Source organism: Entelurus aequoreus, linkage group LG20, assembly GCF_033978785.1.
Source record: "Entelurus aequoreus isolate RoL-2023_Sb linkage group LG20, RoL_Eaeq_v1.1, whole genome shotgun sequence".
NCBI lineage: Eukaryota > Metazoa > Chordata > Actinopteri > Syngnathiformes > Syngnathidae > Entelurus > Entelurus aequoreus.
The window spans coordinates 12,082,026-12,102,279 of NC_084750.1; the positions used below are offsets into that span (position 1 = coordinate 12,082,026).

The following is a 20,254-nucleotide window of genomic DNA, read 5'->3' on the forward strand; positions in this document are numbered from 1 at the left end:
TATTACATGTACAGTAATATTTACGAGGAGTAAAATGTGCTCAATTACATGCAATATTACACCAACTCTGTTCATATATTACATGTACAGTAATATTTACAGGAAGTAAAATGTGTTCAATTACATACAATATTACACCGACTCTGTTCATATATTACATGTACAGTAATATTTACGAGGAGTAAAATGTGCTCAATTACATGCAATATTACACCAACTCTGTACATATATTACATGTACAGTAATATTTACGAGACGTAAAATGTGCTCAATTACATGCAATATTACACCAACTCTGTTCATATATTACATGTACAGTAATATTTATATGTAAAATGTGCTCAATTACATGCAATATTACACCAACTCTGTTCATATATTACATGTACAGTAATATTTATATGTAAAATGTGCTCAATTACATGCAATATTACACCAACTCTGTTCATATTTTACTCTCCTCCCTCTTCATCCAACAATGTGGTCTTCATCCAACAATGTGGTCTTCATCCAACAGCACGGCTGGTCCTCCAGAGACCCCTTCAGGGAGATCCTTCTGAGGATGACCAGAAAGCCGCGACCGCATCAGTTTGTTGGCCTGATGGGCAAACGCTCCATGGGTAATATACTTTATAACTCATCATTTCAACAATAACACAACTATTACTCTCCTCCCAAACGCTCCATGGGTAATATACTTTATAACTCATCATTTCAACAATAACACAACTATTACTCTCCTCCCAAACGCTCCATGGGTAATATACTTTATAACTCATCTTTTCAACAATAACACAACTATTACTCTCCTCCCAAACGCTCCATGGGTAATATACTTTATAACTCATCATTTCAACAATAACACAACTATTACTCTCCTCCCAAACGCTCCATGGGTAATATACTTTATAACTCATCATTTCAACAATAACACAACTATTACTCTCCTCCCAAACGCTCCATGGGTAACATACTTTATAACTCATCATTTCAACAATAACACAACTATTACTCTCCTCCCAAACGCTCCATGGGTAATATACTTTATAACTCTCATCATTTCAACAATAACACAACTATTACTCTCCTCCCAAACGCTCCATGGGTAACGTACTTTATAACTCATCATTTCAACAATAACACAACTATTACTCTCCTCCCAAACGCTCCATGGGTAATATACTTTATAACTCATCATTTCAACAATAACACAACTATTACTCTCCTCCCAAACGCTCCATGGGTAACATACTTTATAACTCATCATTTCAACAATAACACAACTATTACTCTCCTCCCAAACGCTCCATGGGTAATATACTTTATAACTCTCATCATTTCAACAATAACACAACTATTACTCTCCTCCCAAACGCTCCATGGGTAACTTACTTTATAACTCATCATTTCAACAATAACACAACTATTACTCTCCTCCCAAACGCTCCGTGGGTAATATACTTTATAACTCATCATTTCAACAATAACACAACTATTACTCTCCTCCCAAACGCTCCATGGGTAACATACTTTATAACTCATCATTTCAACAATAACACAACTATTACTCTCCTCCCAAACGCTCCATGGGTAATATACTTTATAACTCTCATAATTTCAACAATAACACAACTATTACTCTCCTCCCAAACGCTCCATGGGTAACATACTTTATAACTCATCATTTCAACAATAACACAACTATTACTCTCCTCCCAAACGCTCCATGGGTAATATACTTTATAACTCTCATCATTTCAACAATAACACAACTATTACTCTCCTCCCAAACGCTCCACGGGTAATATATTTTACAACTCTCATCATTTGAACAATAACACAACTATTACTCTCCTCCCAAACGCTCCATGGGTAATATACTTTATAACTCATCATTTCAACAATAACACAACTATTACTCTCCTCCCAAACGCTCCATGGGTAATATACTTTATAACTCTCATCATTTCAACAATAACACAACTAGTACTCTCCTCCCAAACGCTCCATGGGTAATATACTTTATAACTCTCATCATTTCAACAATAACACAACTATTACTCTCCTCCCAAACGCTCCATGGGTAACATACTTTATAACTCTCATCATTTCAACAATAACACAACTATTACTCTCCTCCCAAACGCTCCATGGGTAATATACTTTATAACTCATCATTTCAACAATAACACAACTATTACTCTCCTCCCAAACGCTCCATGGGTAACATACTTTATAACTCATCATTTCAACAATAACACAACTATTACTCTCCTCCCAAACGCTCCATGGGTAATATACTTTATAACTCTCATCATTTCAACAATAACACAACTATTACTCTCCTCCCAAACGCTCCATGGGTAACGTACTTTATAACTCATCATTTCAACAATAACACAACTATTACTCTCCTCCCAAACGCTCCATGGGTAATATACTTTATAACTCATCATTTCAACAATAACACAACTATTACTCTCCTCCCAAACGCTCCATGGGTAACATACTTTATAACTCATCATTTCAACAATAACACAACTATTACTCTCCTCCCAAACGCTCCATGGGTAATATACTTTATAACTCTCATCATTTCAACAATAACACAACTATTACTCTCCTCCCAAACGCTCCATGGGTAACGTACTTTATAACTCATCATTTCAACAATAACACAACTATTACTCTCCTCCCAAACGCTCCATGGGTAATATACTTTATAACTCATCATTTCAACAATAACACAACTATTACTCTCCTCCCAAACGCTCCATGGGTAACATACTTTATAACTCATCATTTCAACAATAACACAACTATTACTCTCCTCCCAAACGCTCCATGGGTAACATACTTTATAACTCATCATTTCAACAATAACACAACTATTACTCTCCTCCCAAACGCTCCATGGGTAATATACTTTATAACTCTCATCATTTCAACAATAACACAACTATTACTCTCCTCCCAAACGCTCCATGGGTAACGTACTTTATAACTCATCATTTCAACAATAACACAACTATTACTCTCCTCCCAAACGCTCCATGGGTAATATACTTTATAACTCATCATTTCAACAATAACACAACTATTACTCTCCTCCCAAACGCTCCATGGGTAACATACTTTATAACTCATCATTTCAACAATAACACAACTATTACTCTCCTCCCAAACGCTCCATGGGTAATATACTTTATAACTCTCATCATTTCAACAATAACACAACTATTACTCTCCTCCCAAACGCTCCATGGGTAACGTACTTTATAACTCATCATTTCAACAATAACACAACTATTACTCTCCTCCCAAACGCTCCATGGGTAATATACTTTATAACTCATCATTTCAACAATAACACAACTATTACTCTCCTCCCAAACGCTCCATGGGTAACATACTTTATAACTCATCATTTCAACAATAACACAACTATTACTCTCCTCCCAAACGCTCCATGGGTAATATACTTTATAACTCTCATCATTTCAACAATAACACAACTATTACTCTCCTCCCAAACGCTCCATGGGTAACGTACTTTATAACTCATCATTTCAACAATAACACAACTATTACTCTCCTCCCAAACGCTCCGTGGGTAATATACTTTATAACTCATCATTTCAACAATAACACAACTATTACTCTCCTCCCAAACGCTCCATGGGTAACATACTTTATAACTCATCATTTCAACAATAACACAACTATTACTCTCCTCCCAAACGCTCCATGGGTAATATACTTTATAACTCTCATCATTTCAACAATAACACAACTATTACTCTCCTCCCAAACGCTCCATGGGTAACATACTTTATAACTCATCATTTCAACAATAACACAACTATTACTCTCCTCCCAAACGCTCCATGGGTAATATACTTTATAACTCTCATAATTTCAACAATAACACAACTATTACTCTCCTCCCAAACGCTCCATGGGTAACATACTTTATAACTCATCATTTCAACAATAACACAACTATTACTCTCCTCCCAAACGCTCCATGGGTAATATACTTTATAACTCTCATCATTTCAACAATAACACAACTATTACTCTCCTCCCAAACGCTCCACGGGTAATATATTTTACAACTCTCATCATTTGAACAATAACACAACTATTACTCTCCTCCCAAACGCTCCATGGGTAATATACTTTATAACTCATCATTTCAACAATAACACAACTATTACTCTCCTCCCAAACGCTCCATGGGTAATATACTTTATAACTCTCATCATTTCAACAATAACACAACTAGTACTCTCCTCCCAAACGCTCCATGGGTAATATACTTTATAACTCTCATCATTTCAACAATAACACAACTATTACTCTCCTCCCAAACGCTCCATGGGTAACATACTTTATAACTCTCATCATTTCAACAATAACACAACTATTACTCTCCTCCCAAACGCTCCATGGGTAATATACTTTATAACTCATCATTTCAACAATAACACAACTATTACTCTCCTCCCAAACGCTCCATGGGTAATATACTTTATAACTCATCATTTCAACAATAACACAACTATTACTCTCCTCCCAAACGCTCCATGGGTAATATACTTTATAACTCTCATCATTTCAACAATAACACAACTATTACTCTCCTCCCAAACGCTCCACGGGTAATATATTTTATAACTCTCATCATTTGAACAATAACACAACTATTACTCTCCTCCCAAACGCTCCATGGGTAATATACTTTATAACTCATCATTTCAACAATAACACAACTATTACTCTCCTCCCAAACGCTCCATGGGTAATATACTTTATAACTCTCATCATTTCAACAATAACACAACTATTACTCTCCTCCCAAACGCTCCATGGGTAGTATACTTTATAACTCTCATCATTTCAACAATAACACAACTATTACTCTCCTCCCAAACGCTCCATGGGTAACATACTTTATAACTCTCATCATTTCAACAATAACACAACTATTACTCTCCTCCCAAACGCTCCATGGGTAATATACTTTATAACTCATCATTTCAACAATAACACAACTATTACTCTCCTCCCAAACGCTCCATGGGTAATATACTTTATAACTCATCATTTCAACAATAACACAACTATTACTCTCCTCCCAAACGCTCCATGGGTAACATACTTTATAACTCATCATTTCAACAATAACACAACTATTACTCTCCTCCCAAACGCTCCATGGGTAATATACTTTATAACTCTCATCATTTCAACAATAACACAACTATTACTCTCCTCCCAAACGCTCCATGGGTAACGTACTTTATAACTCATCATTTCAACAATAACACAACTATTACTCTCCTCCCAAACGCTCCATGGGTAATATACTTTATAACTCATCATTTCAACAATAACACAACTATTACTCTCCTCCCAAACGCTCCATGGGTAACGTACTTTATAACTCATCATTTCAACAATAACACAACTATTACTCTCCTCCCAAACGCTCCATGGGTAATATACTTTATAACTCATCATTTCAACAATAACACAACTATTACTCTCCTCCCAAACGCTCCATGGGTAAAATACTTTATAACTCATCATTTCAACAATAACACAACTATTACTCTCCTCCCAAACGCTCCATGGGTAATATACTTTATAACTCTCATAATTTCAACAATAACACAACTATTACTCTCCTCCCAAACGCTCCATGGGTAACATACTTTATAACTCATCATTTCAACAATAACACAACTATTACTCTCCTCCCAAACGCTCCATGGGTAATATACTTTATAACTCTCATCATTTCAACAATAACACAACTATTACTCTCCTCCCAAACGCTCCACGGGTAATATATTTTATAACTCTCATCATTTGAACAATAACACAACTATTACTCTCCTCCCAAACGCTCCATGGGTAATATACTTTATAACTCATCATTTCAACAATAACACAACTATTACTCTCCTCCCAAACGCTCCATGGGTAATATACTTTATAACTCTCATCATTTCAACAATAACACAACTATTACTCTCCTCCCAAACGCTCCATGGGTAATATACTTTATAACTCTCATCATTTCAACAATAACACAACTATTACTCTCCTCCCAAACGCTCCATGGGTAACATACTTTATAACTCTCATCATTTCAACAATAACACAACTATTACTCTCCTCCCAAACGCTCCATGGGTAATATACTTTATAACTCATCATTTCAACAATAACACAACTATTACTCTCCTCCCAAACGCTCCATGGGTAATATACTTTATAACTCATCATTTCAACAATAACACAACTATTACTCTCCTCCCAAACGCTCCATGGGTAACATACTTTATAACTCATCATTTCAACAATAACACAACTATTACTCTCCTCCCAAACGCTCCATGGGTAATATACTTTATAACTCTCATCATTTCAACAATAACACAACTATTACTCTCCTCCCAAACGCTCCATGGGTAACGTACTTTATAACTCATCATTTCAACAATAACACAACTATTACTCTCCTCCCAAACGCTCCATGGGTAATATACTTTATAACTCATCATTTCAACAATAACACAACTATTACTCTCCTCCCAAACGCTCCATGAGTAACATACTTTATAACTCATCATTTCAACAATAACACAACTATTACTCTCCTCCCAAACGCTCCATGGGTAATATACTTTATAACTCTCATCATTTCAACAATAACACAACTATTACTCTCCTCCCAAACGCTCCATGGGTAACATACTTTATAACTCATCATTTCAACAATAACACAACTATTACTCTCCTCCCAAACGCTCCATGGGTAATATACTTTATAACTCTCATCATTTCAACAATAACACAACTATTACTCTCCTCCCAAACGCTCCACGGGTAATATATTTTATAACTCTCATCATTTGAACAATAACACAACTATTACTCTCCTCCCAAACGCTCCATGGGTAATATACTTTATAACTCATCATTTCAACAATAACACAACTATTACTCTCCTCCCAAACGCTCCATGGGTAATATACTTTATAACTCTCATCATTTCAACAATAACACAACTATTACTCTCCTCCCAAACGCTCCATGGGTAATATATTTTATAACTCTCATCATTTCAACAATAACACAACTATTACTCTCCTCCCAAACGCTCCATGGGTAATATACTTTATGAATCTCATCATTTCAACAATAACACAACTATTACTCTCCTCCCAAACGCTCCATGGGTAATATACTTTATAACTCTCATCATTTCAACAATAACACAACTATTACTCTCCTCCCAAAAGCTCCATGGGTAATATACTTTACAACTCTCATCATTTCAACAATAACACAACTATTACTCTCCTCCCAAACGCTCCATGGGTAATATACTTTATAACTCATCATTTCAACAATAACACAACTATTACTCTCCTCCCAAACGCTCCATGGGTAATATACCTTATAACACTCATCATTTCAACAATAACACAACTATTACTCTCCTCCCAAACGCTCCATGGGTAATATATTTTATAACTCTCATCATTTCAACAATAACACAACTATTACTCTCCTCCCAAATGCTCCATGGGTAATATACTTTATAACTCATCATTTCAACAATAACACAACTATTACTCTCCTCCCAAACGCTCCATGGGTAACATACTTTATAACTCATCATTTCAACAATAACACAACTATTACTCTCTTCCCAAACGCTCCATGGGTAATATATTTTATAACTCTCATCATTTCAACAATAACACAACTATTACTCTCCTCCCAAACGCTCCATGGGTAATATACTTTATAACTCTCATCATTTCAACAATAACACAACTATTACTCTCCTCCCAAACGCTCCATGGGTAATATACTTTATAATTCTCATCATTTCAACAATAACACAACTATTACTCTCCTCCCAAACGCTCCATGGGTAATATACTGTAAATCTCTCATCATTTCAACAATAACACAACTATTACTCTCCTCCCAAACGCTCCATGGGTAACATACTTTATAACTCTCATCATTTCAACAATAACACAACTATTACTCTCCTCCCAAACGCTCCATGGGTAACATACTTTATAACTCTCATCATTTCAACAATAACACAACTATTACTCTCCTCCCAAACGTTCCATGGGTAACATACTTTATAACTCATCATTTCAACAATAACACAACTATTACTCTTCTCCCAAACGCTCCATGGGTAATATACTTTATAACTCTCATCATTTCAACAATAACAAAACTATTACTCTCCTCCCAAACGCTCCATGGGTAATATATTTTATAACTCTCATCATTTCAACAATAACACAACTATTACTCTCCTCCCAAACGCTCCATGGGTAATATACTTTATAACTCTCATCATTTCAACAATAACACAACTATTACTCTCCTCCCAAAAGCTCCATGGGTAATATACTTTATAACTCTCATCATTTCAACAATAACACAACTATTACTCTTCTCCCAAACGCTCCATGGGTAATATACTTTATAACTCTCATCATTTCAACAATAACACAACTATTACTCTCCTCCCAAACGCTCCATGGGTAATATACTGTATAACTCTCATCATTTCAACAATAACACAACTATTACTCTCCTCCCAAACGCTCCATGGGTAACATACTTTATAACTCTCATCATTTCAACAATAACACAACTATTACTCTCCTCCCAAACGCTCCATGGGTAACATACTTTATAACTCTCATCATTTCAACAATAACACAACTATTATTCTCCTCCCAAACGCTCCATGGGTAACATACTTTATAACTCTCATCATTTCAACAATAACACAACTATTACTCTCCTCCCAAACGCTCCATGGGTAATATACTTTATAACTCTCATCATTTCAACAATAACACAACTATTACTCTCCTCCCAAACGCTCCATGGGTAATATACTTTATAACTCTCATCATTTCAACAATAACACAACTATTACTCTCCTCCCAAACGCTCCATGGGTAATATACTTTATAATTCTCATCATTTCAACAATAACACAACTATTACTCTCCTCCCAAACGCTCCATGGGTAATATACTGTATAACTCTCATCATTTCAACAATAACACAACTATTACTCTCCTCCCAAACGCTCCATGAGTAACATACTTTATAACTCTCATCATTTCAACAATAACACAACTATTACTCTCCTCCCAAACGCTCCATGGGTAACATACTTTATAACTCTCATCATTTCAACAATAACACAACTATTACTCTCCTCCCAAACGCTCCATGGGTAACATACTTTATAACTCATCATTTCAACAATAACACAACTATTACTCTTCTCCCAAACGCTCCATGGGTAATATACTTTATAACTCTCATCATTTCAACAATAACACAACTATTACTCTCCTCCCAAACGCTCCATGGGTAATATACTTTATAACTCTCATCATTTCAACAATAACACAACTATTACTCTCCTCCCAAACGCTCCATGGGTAATATACTTTATAACTCTCATCATTTCAACAATAACACAACTATTACTCTCCTCCCAAACGCTCCATGGGTAATATACTTTATAACTCTCATCATTTCAACAATAACACAACTATTACTCTCCTCCCAAACGCTCCATGGGTAATATACTGTATAACTCTCATCATTTCAACAATAACACAACTATTACTCTCCTCCCAAACGCTCCATGGGTAACATACTTTATAACTCTCATCATTTCAACAATAACACAACTATTACTCTCCTCCCAAACGCTCCATGGGTAACATACTTTATAACTCTCATCATTTCAACAATAACACAACTATTACTCTCCTCCCAAACGCTCCATGGGTAACATACTTTATAACTCTCATCATTTCAACAATAACACAACTATTACTCTCCTCCCAAACGCTCCATGGGTAACATACTTTATAACTCTCATCATTTCAACAATAACACAACTATTACTCTCCTCCCAAACGCTCCATGGGTAACGTACTTTATAACTCTCATCATTTCAACAATAACACAACTATTACTCTCCTCCCAAACGCTCCATGGGTAATATACTTTATAACTCATCATTTCAACAATAACACAACTATTACTCTCCTCCCAAACGCTCCATGGGTAATATACTTTATAACTCTCATCATTTCAACAATAACACAACTATTACTCTCCTCCCAAACGCTCCATGGGTAATATACTTTCTAACTCATCATTACAACAATAACACAACTATTACTCTCCTCCCAAACGCTCCATGGGTAATATACTTTATAACTCATCATTTCAACAATAACACAACTATTACTCTCCTCCCAAACGCTCCATGGGTAACATACTTTATAACTCATCATTTCAACAATAACACAACTATTACTCTCCTCCCAAACGCTCCATGGGTAACATACTTTATAACTCATCATTTCAACAATAACACAACTATTACTCTCCTCCCAAACGATCCATGGCTAACATACTTCATAACTCATCATTTCAACAATAACACAACTATTACTCTCCTCCCAAACGCTCCATGGGTAACACACTTTATAACTCATCATTTCAACAATAACACAACTATTACTCTCCTCCCAAACGCTCCATGGGCAACATACTTTATAACTCATCATTTCAACAATAACACAACTATTACTCTCCTCCCAAACGCTCCATGGGTAACATACTTCATAACTCATCATTTCAACAATAACACAACTATTACTCTCCTCCCAAACGCTCCATAGGTAACACACTTCATAACTCTCATCATTTCAACAATAACACAACTATTACTCTCCTCCCAAACGCTCCATGGGTAACACACTTTATAACTCATCATTTCAACAATAACACAACTATTACTCTCCTCCCAAATGCTCCATGGGTAACACACTTCATAACTCTCATCATTTCAACAATGACACAACTATTACTCTCCTCCCAAACGCTCCATGGGTAACACACTTCATAACTCTCATCAGTTCAACAACAATAACACAACTATTACTCTCCTCCCAAACGCTCCATGGGTAACACACTTCATAACTCTCATCAGTTCAACAACAATAACACAACTATTACTCTCCTCCCAAACGCTCCATGGGTAACACACTTCATAACTCTCATCAGTTCAACAACAATAACACAACTATTACTCTCCTCCCAAACGCTCCATGGGTAACACACTTCATAACTGTCATCAGTTCAACAACAATAACACAACTATTACTCTCCTCCCAAACGCTCCATGGGTAACACACTTCATAACTCTCATCAGTTCAACAACAATAACACTACTATTACTCTCCTCCCAAACGCTCCATGGGTAACACACTTCATAACTGTCATCAGTTCAACAACAATAACACAACTATTACTCTCCTCCCACAGTGGCTGCACAGATTCCCCACAAAAGTAAGTGACTCGATTCCCTCACTCAATTATTTTATTTACATTTTATTCTTTTAATATTTAATTTTTTTTGTAAAAAATCAAATCAAATGTGATTAATGACCAGGTCAATAATACGTCATTGATCAGGTCAATAATACGTCATTGATCAGGTCAATAATACGTCATTGATCAGGTCAATAACACATCATTGATCAGGTCAATAATACGTCATTGATCAGGTCAATAATACGTCATTGATCAGGTCAATAATACGTCATTGATCAGGTCAATAACACATCATTGATCAGGTCAATAATACGTCATTGATCAGGTCAATAATACGTCATTGATCAGGTCAATAATACATCATTGATCAGGTCAATAACACGTCATTGATCAGGTCAATAATACGTCATTGATCAGGTCAATAATACGTCATTGATCAGGTCAATAATACGTCATTTATCAGGTCAATAATACGTCATTGATCAGGTCAATAATACGTCATTGATCAGGTCAATAACACGTCATTTATCAAGTCAATAATCTATTATTGATCAGGTCAATAATACATCATTGATCAGGTCAATAACATGTCATTGATCAGGTCAATAATACATCATTGATCAGGTCAATAATACATCATTGATCAGGTCAATAACACATCATTGATCAGGTCAATAACACATCATTGATCAGGTCAATAATACATAATTTCAAAGATGATTGACAGGTGTACTCACTGGCAAAAACAAACTTTTAGAACAATCAATTGGCATTAATGTGTGCATTTTATTATTATTGATTGATTTATTTTGAACAATTTAGGTCCTAAAATGTTTTTGTACTTAAAAAAAATAATAATAATATATATATACATATATATGTATGACGTTCTATAGCATGTTTTACAATTAAAAAAAATATTTTTGTTCACAAATAATAATTTATTAATTTTGATATGAATATGACCATTTTTAAAAGTGTTCAAATATTATTGGTTGAATAAAATGTATGTTTATGCAATATGATATGTCCGGTAGAAGACTTTCTTTATTTGACAGTGGAAAATGTCACGTTTTCACATTTATTCGTGTATGAGCTAATATATTGACATGCATGTATGTATAAGCTAATATATTGACATGCATGTATGTATAAGCTAATATATTGACATGCATGTATGTATAAGCTAATATATTGACATGCATGTATGTATGAGCTAATATATTGACATGCATGTATGTATAAGCTAATATATTGACATGCATGTATGTATAAGCTAATATATTGACATGCATGTATGTATAAGCTAACATATTGACATGCATGTATGTATAAGCTAATATATTGACATGCATGTATGTATAAGCTAATATATTGACATGCATGTATGTATAAGCTAATATATTGACATGCATGTATGTATAAGCTAATATATTGACATGCATGTATGTATGAGCTAATATATTGACATGCATGTATGTATAAGCTAATATATTGACATGCATGTATGTATAAGCTAATATATTGACATGCATGTATGTATAAGCTAATATATTGACATGCATGTATGTATAAGCTAATATATTGACATGCATGTATGTATAAGCTAATATATTGACATGCAAGTATGTATAAGCTAATATATTGACATGCATGTATGTATAAGCTAATATATTGACATGCATGTATGTATAAGCTAATATATTGACATGCATGTATGTATAAGCTAATATATTGACATGCATGTATGTATAAGCCCAGTGACACGTGCAGTCAGGATGTGTGCAGACTGGAATCAACCACCCACAAGTTCAATTGTATTATTTATGTCTTGGTGGCTCATTTCACACTGAAATGACTTTCACACAATTTACTTTATTAAATGTATTTATTTATTTTACTGAATGTATTTGTAAATGATCAAATAAATTGCATTGAATGTATTTAATTTGATCAAATTTATTGTATTGAAAGTATTTGTATTTACTTCTACCGAATGTATTTTATTTGCACATTTTTGCATTCTTTCGTTGTCATTTTCCAGGGCATAAAGTCAACTCTTTTGTGGGGCTGATGGGGAAAAGAAGCCAAGAGGACGCAGGTGATTCAAAATATGACATTTTCAACAATATTCCAACATTTTTTAATCCGACAGTACGTTTTTTTTTTAACCGAGATTGCCTGCATTGTGTTGCTATGGTAACTACGACATTTCAATATGATACTATATATATAAATATATATAATGAAAAGCCAAAAGCAGTGAAGTTGTCACGTTGTGTAAATGGTAAATAAAAAGAGAACACAACAAATCCTTTTCAACTTATATTCAATTGAATAGACTGCAAAGACAAGATATATAAAGTCCTTAAGTTATTTTTTGCAAATATTAGCTCATTTGGAATTTGATGCCTGCGACATGTTCCAAAAAAGCTGGCACAGGTGGCAAAAAAGACGGATAAAGTCGAGGAATGCTCATCAAAGACTTATTCGGAACATCCCACAGGTGGACGGGCTAATTGGGAACAGGTGGGTGCCATGATTGGGTGTAAAAGCAGCTTCAGTCGTTCACAAACAAGGACGGGGGCGAAGGTCGCCGCTTTGTCCACAAATGCCTGAGCAAATTGTTCAACGACAACATTTATCAACCAGCTATTGCAAGGAATTGAGGGATTTCACCGTCTACGCGCCGTAATATCATCAAAAAGGTTCGGAGAATCTGGAGAAATCACTGCAGGTAAGCCACGATATTACACACCTTGGATCCCTCAGGCGGTCAAAAAGCGACATTGGTGTGTAAAGGATATCACCACACGGACCACTTCAGAAACCCACTGTCAGTAACTACAGTTGGTCGCTACTATCCGTAAGTGCAAGTTAAAACTCTCCTATGCAAAGCCAAAGCCATTTTATCTACAACACCCAGAAACGCCGCCGGCTGACGCAAAGTGGAAAAGTGTTCTGTGGTCGGACGAGTCCACATTTCAAATTGTTTTTTGGAAACTGTGGACGTCAAGGAAAAGCCAGCATCCGTGACGGTATGGGGGGGGGGTGTCAGGTTCAAACATTGATGACATCTATTAAACAAGACAAGAGGCAAAGAATTAAACAGAGACAGAATTCAATTTTTGGACTCAATTGAGGAGACACGCCTGGACACACGGTACTCTTGTACAGTATCTCAGAACGCTCTGCCAAAAGATTGTATGCCTCCTTCTTTTACTTTTGGACCCTCCCCGACCGACAAAAGCTCGCAAAAAGTTCACCGAAAAGGTCGTAAACAATTCACAGAAAAGGGTCCGTTCAAAAAGAGTTGGTAAAATAGTTCTGCTTGGCACTCAGCATATAGGGTTGGAATTGGGGGTTAAATCACCAAAAAAATGATTCCCGGGCGCGGCACCGCTGCTGCTCACTGCTCCCCTCACCTCCCAGGCGGTGAACAAGGGGATGGGTCAAATGCGGAGGACAAATTTCACCACACCTAGTGTGTGTGTGTGACAATCATTGGTACTTTAACTTTAACTTTAAGGTCCATAAAATAGTTCAAAAAGAGTTCGTCTGGAAATTGGGCAGATGCCTGTTTGAAGTCTTTGGGCCAGAACAACATCCTTCTGTTGATGACCATTCATGTGGCTCTCCCCCTTACGCGGTGGAGTTTTACGAGCATTCTTCTTGGTAGGTTTCAAAGACAGCTTTTGTCTTCTCACCCGACACAACTCAACGTAACGCAAAGTTTTTTTGGTGATAACTTATGTAGTAGAATTTCTGACCTTTGACCTATACTTCATGTCCGTCAAGAACGTACGCTCCATTAATTCCTCTTCTATTCTGTGCCATTGAACGAACCGGGTGTGGGACAAAAGTGAATATTAAGTCAAGTCAAGTCAACTTTATTTATATAGCACATTTTCAACAACTTTTTAGATTGTGACCGGTTGTAACAAAAATTTTGTTTTGAAGGAGGAATAGCAAACTTCCTGTTGATTTTTGCTGAAGGATGTCAATCTATGAAATGTAGGTCTAGGTGAGACCTACATATAGGTATTTGTTTCATGTCTCTAAGACGTTCCTACCGGAAGTTACAAGCAGTTTTGTCTGAGTTTTCCTCTGAGGAACAGTTTTTTTCTCTGTTTTTTTCAAAAAATTATGTAGAGCACAATTTTGAGTTTTGGGGTTCGGTTTTTTTTTAGATCGCAATTTCCAGCAGTCCCGATGTGTTTGAGAAGTTTGGTGAGTTTTGAAGTATTTTAAGAGGGTCAAATTACAGCTCAAAGAGGCAAAAATGAGTTTTTTTAGTACAATTTTGTCTTGAAGGGGAAATTGCCAACTTCCTGTTGGTTTTTGCCCGAGGATGTTTGGTGACCGGTTGTAACAAAAATGTTGTTTTGAAGGAGGAATAGCAAACTTCCTGTTGATTTTTGCTGAAGGATGTCAATCTATGAAATGTAGGTCTAGGTGAGACCTACATAGAGGTATTTGTTTCATGTCTCTAAGACGTTCCTATCGGAAGTTACAAGCAGTTTTGTCTGAGTTTCCTCTAAAAAGCCGTTTTTCTCGGTTTTATTCAAAAATTGCGCTAGAGCGCAAATTTGAGCAGTTTGTTCGGTTATTTTTTTAGATCGCAATTTCTAGCAGTCCTGATGTGTGTGAGAAGTTTGGTGAGTTTTGAAGTATTTTAAGGGGGTCAAATTACAGCTCAAAGAGGCAAAAATGAGTTTTTTTAGTACAATTTTGTCTTGAAGGGGAAATTGCCAACTTCCTGTTGGTTTTTGCCCGAGGATGTAAAATTATGGAATGTAGGTCTAAGTCTGACCTACATACAGGTTTTTGTTTCATGTCTCTACGACCTTCCTAGTGGGAGTTACAGGCAGTTTGTTTTTGTTTTTTCCCGAAACGACAAACGCGCTCAGAGGAGACAACGTTTGATGTTTGGTGACCGGTTGTAACAAAAATGTTGTTTTGAAGGAGGAATAGCAAACTTCCTGTTGATTTTTGCTGAAGGATGTCAATCTATGAAATGTAGGTCTAGGTGAGACCTACATATAGGTATTTGTTTCATGTCTCTAAGACGTTCCTACCGGAAGTTACAAGCAGTTTTGTCTGAGTTTTCCTCTGAGGAACAGTTTTTTTCTCTGTTTTTTTCAAAAATTATGTAGAGCACAATTTTGAGTTTTGGGGTTCGGTTTTTTTTTAGATCGCAATTTCCACCAGTCCCGATGTGTGTGAGAAGTTTGGTGAGTTTTGAAGTATTTTAAGGGGGTCAAATTACAGCTCAAAGAGGCAAAAATTAGTTTTTTTAGTACAATTTTGTCTTGAAGGGGAAATTGCCAACTTCCTGTTGGTTTTTGCCCGAGGATGTTTGGTGACCGGTTGTAACAAAAATGTTGTTTTGAAGGAGGAATAGCAAACTTCCTGTTGATTTTTGCTGAAGGATGTCAATCTATGAAATGTAGGTCTAGGTGAGACCTACATAGAGGTATTTGTTTCATGTCTCTAAGACGTTCCTATCGGAAGTTACAAGCCGTTTTGTCTGAGTTTTCCTCTAAAAAGCCGTTTTTCTCGGTTTTATTCAAAAATTGCGCTAGAGCGCAAATTTGAGCTTCGGGGTTCGGTTATTTTTTTAGATCGCAATTTCTAGCAGTCCCGATGTGTGTGAGAAGTTTGGTGAGTTTTGAAGTATTTTAAGAGGGTCAAATTACAGCTCAAAGAGGCAAAAATGAGTTTTTTTAGTACAATTTTGTCTTGAAGGGGAAATTGCCAACTTCCTGTTGGTTTTTGCCCGAGGATGTTTGGTGACCGGTTGTAACAAAAATGTTGTTTTGAAGGAGGAATAGCAAACTTCCTGTTGATTTTTGCTGAAGGATGTCAATCTATGAAATGTAGGTCTAGGTGAGACCTACATAGAGGTATTTGTTTCATGTCTCTAAGACGTTCCTATCGGAAGTTACAAGCAGTTTTGTCTGAGTTTTCCTCTAAAAAGCTGTTTTTCTCGGTTTTATTCAAAAATTGCGCTAGAGCGCAAATTTGAGCTTCGGGGTTCGGTTATTTTTTTAGATCGCAATTTCTAGCAGTCCCGATGTGTGTGAGAAGTTTGGTGAGTTTTGAAGTATTTTAAGAGGGTCAAATTACAGCTCAAAGAGGCAAAAATTAGTTTTTTTAGTACAATTTTGTCTTGAAGGGGAAATTGCCAACTTCCTGTTGGTTTTTGCCCGAGGATGTAAAATTATGAAATGTAGGTCTAAGTCTGACCTACATACAGGTTTTTGTTTCATGTCTCTACGACCTTCCTAGTGGGAGTTACAGGCAGTTTGTTTTTGTTTTTTTCTGAAACGACAAACGCGCTCAGAGGAGATAACGTTTGATGTTTGGTGACCGGTTGTAACAAAAATGTTGTTTTGAAGGAGGGATATCAAACTTCCTGTTGATTTTTGCTGAAGATTTCAATCTATGAAATGTAGGTCTAAGTGAGACCTACGTAGAGGTTTTTGATTCATGTCTCTAAAACGTTACTACCGGAAGTTACAAGCAGTTTTCCTCTGAGAAGCAGTTTTGTCTCGGTTTTATTCAAAAATTGCGCTAGGGCGCAATTTTGAGTTTTGGGGTTCGGTTTTTTTTTAGATCGCAATTTCCACCAGTCCCAATGTGTGTAAAAATTTTGGTGAGTTTTAAAGTATTTTAAGGGGGTCAAATTACAGCTCAAAGAGGCAAACATTTGTGTTTTTAGTCATTTTTTGTGTTGAAGGGGAAATTGCCAACTTCCTGTTGGTTTTTGCCCGAGGATGGGAAATTATGAATTGTAGGTCTAAGTGAGACCTACATACAGGTTTTTGTGTCATGTCTCTACGACCTTCCTAGTGTGAGTTACAGGCAGTTTGTTTTTGTTTTTTTCCTAGGGGGCCCCAAAGCGCAATTTTGATTTTTGGGGTTAGGTTTTTTTATTGGATGGCAATTTTCGCAGGTCCTGATGTGTGTGTCAAATTTGGTGAGTTTTGAAGCATGTTAAGTGGGTCAAATTAGAGTTTTTTGTGGGGTCTGTATAATAATAATAAAACCTTACAATAACAATAGGTTCCTTTGTACCTGTACAAAGGTGGGAGTCCTTTGTACAGGGTACTAGCGGACTCTAATAAAAGTGCGACAAATTGAAAAATACAACTAAAGCGAAGGGGTGGGGGGGGGGGACACTAGAAATGGTGGCCTAGTGGGCGGACTCAGCTCGGGTCAAAGGCCAATGAGAAGAGGTAGGTCTTAAGGAGGGTTTTGAAGACCCCCAGGCTCCGGGCTGACCTAATGTGGAGGGGAAGGCTGTTCCAGAGCTTAGGGGCGGCGACGGAAAAGGCTCTGTCCCCTCTGGTCTTTAGCCTGGATCTGGGGTCCGCCAAAAGCATTACATGAATGGTAATCAACAGAAGGATGTTGTTCTGGCCCAAAGACTTCAAACAGGATCTGCCCAATTTCCAGACGAACTCTTTTTGAACTATTTCATGGACCTGTCTACAGAATGTTTTGATTGTTTAAGTATGATTAAGGGATCCAAGGATGCTGCAAAAACAAGACCACAAGAGTGACGCACGAGGAAAAACAATGACGCACGAAGAGACGGATAAAAATGGCAGGAGACCGGGACTCGAGAGAGATTGCTTTTTGTGTGTCCTCCGGAGGACGGTTGTGTGTCTGCATGGACAGCTCAATCTGACTTGATAATGGGTAAATAAACTTTTTGTACTAAATTCACTTTTGTTGCTGTTTAAGCTCTGGACAATCCACTACACTTACAATTATTCTAACAGGGTGTATTAGTGCCCAAGACATGGGTAACTTACACATCTGTGAAGGCACCATTTATGCTGAAAGGTACATACAGATTTTGTTGCCATCCAAGCAACGTTACCATGGACGCCCCTGCTTATTTCAGCAAGACAACGCCAGACCTGTCTCCCATTGAAAATGTGTGAAGGCTAAAGTATGAGAAGGGAGACTGTTGAACAACTTAAGCTGTACGTCAAGCAAGAACGGGAAAGAATTCCACTTCAAAAATGTGTCTCCTCAGTTCCCACACCTTTACGGAGTGTTGTTAAAAGGAAAGGCCATGTAACACAGTGGTAAAAATGCCTTTTTTTGCAATGTGTTGCTGCCATTCAATTCTAAGTTCATGATTATTTGCAAAAAAAAAATGAGGTTTCTCAGTGTTTTCCTCTCCATGTGTCGCAGGTTCCTACGATTGGAGCGCGGAACAAACGTACCACGCTCGCCGCTGAAGTCGTCACCTTGACATTCCTCACCTGTGAAAAGTGTTGGTTTTTTTTTGCTGTTTGTCCAATAAAATCTTGTGTTTAAACCTTGGACTCGTCAAAGTGTGCAAGTCAACACGTGCGGTGTTTATTATTTCTCTTCCATCGGTGGCGAGTGGGGGAAACCTTTGTCGCACAGGGGCAGCACTTGGCGGGGAAACAAGCACTCGGCGGGGAAACAAGCACTCGGAGCAGACTCAGCCGGTAATAGAATGAAATAGAGTAAAATAGAAAGTACTTTATTGATCCCTGGGGGAAATTCAGCACCACAGTTCGCTCACAATAGACAATAAACACTCAGGTATTTTTTTACATGTGAATAATATAAATACAGTCAATTATACAGCATTATTCACATGTGAATAATATAAATACAGTCTATTATACAGCATTATTCACATGTGAATAATATAAATACAATCTATTATACAGCATTATTCACGTGTGAATAATATAAATACAGTCTATTATACAGCATTATTCACATGTGAATAATATAAATACAGTCTATTATACAGCATTATTTACATGTG

At 36.6% G+C, this 20,254-nt stretch overlaps 1 protein-coding gene across 2 annotated transcripts in view; it reads left to right on the forward strand.

Moving 5' to 3' along the window:
• The window catches only part of LOC133635574 (protachykinin-like), a 45,330-nt gene extending 25,558 nt beyond the window's left edge, over window positions 1–19,772 (forward strand). For both annotated transcript variants that reach the window (XM_062028790.1, XM_062028789.1), the window contains 4 exons: window positions 518–620; window positions 11,422–11,445; window positions 13,475–13,531; window positions 19,642–19,772. In XM_062028790.1, the coding sequence (XP_061884774.1) occupies window positions 518–620; window positions 11,422–11,445; window positions 13,475–13,531; window positions 19,642–19,688 (231 nt within the window). In that variant the 3' untranslated portion in view covers window positions 19,689–19,772. The remainder of the gene's footprint in view (window positions 1–517; window positions 621–11,421; window positions 11,446–13,474; window positions 13,532–19,641) is intronic.
• Window positions 19,773–20,254: the final 482 nt, after the last annotated feature.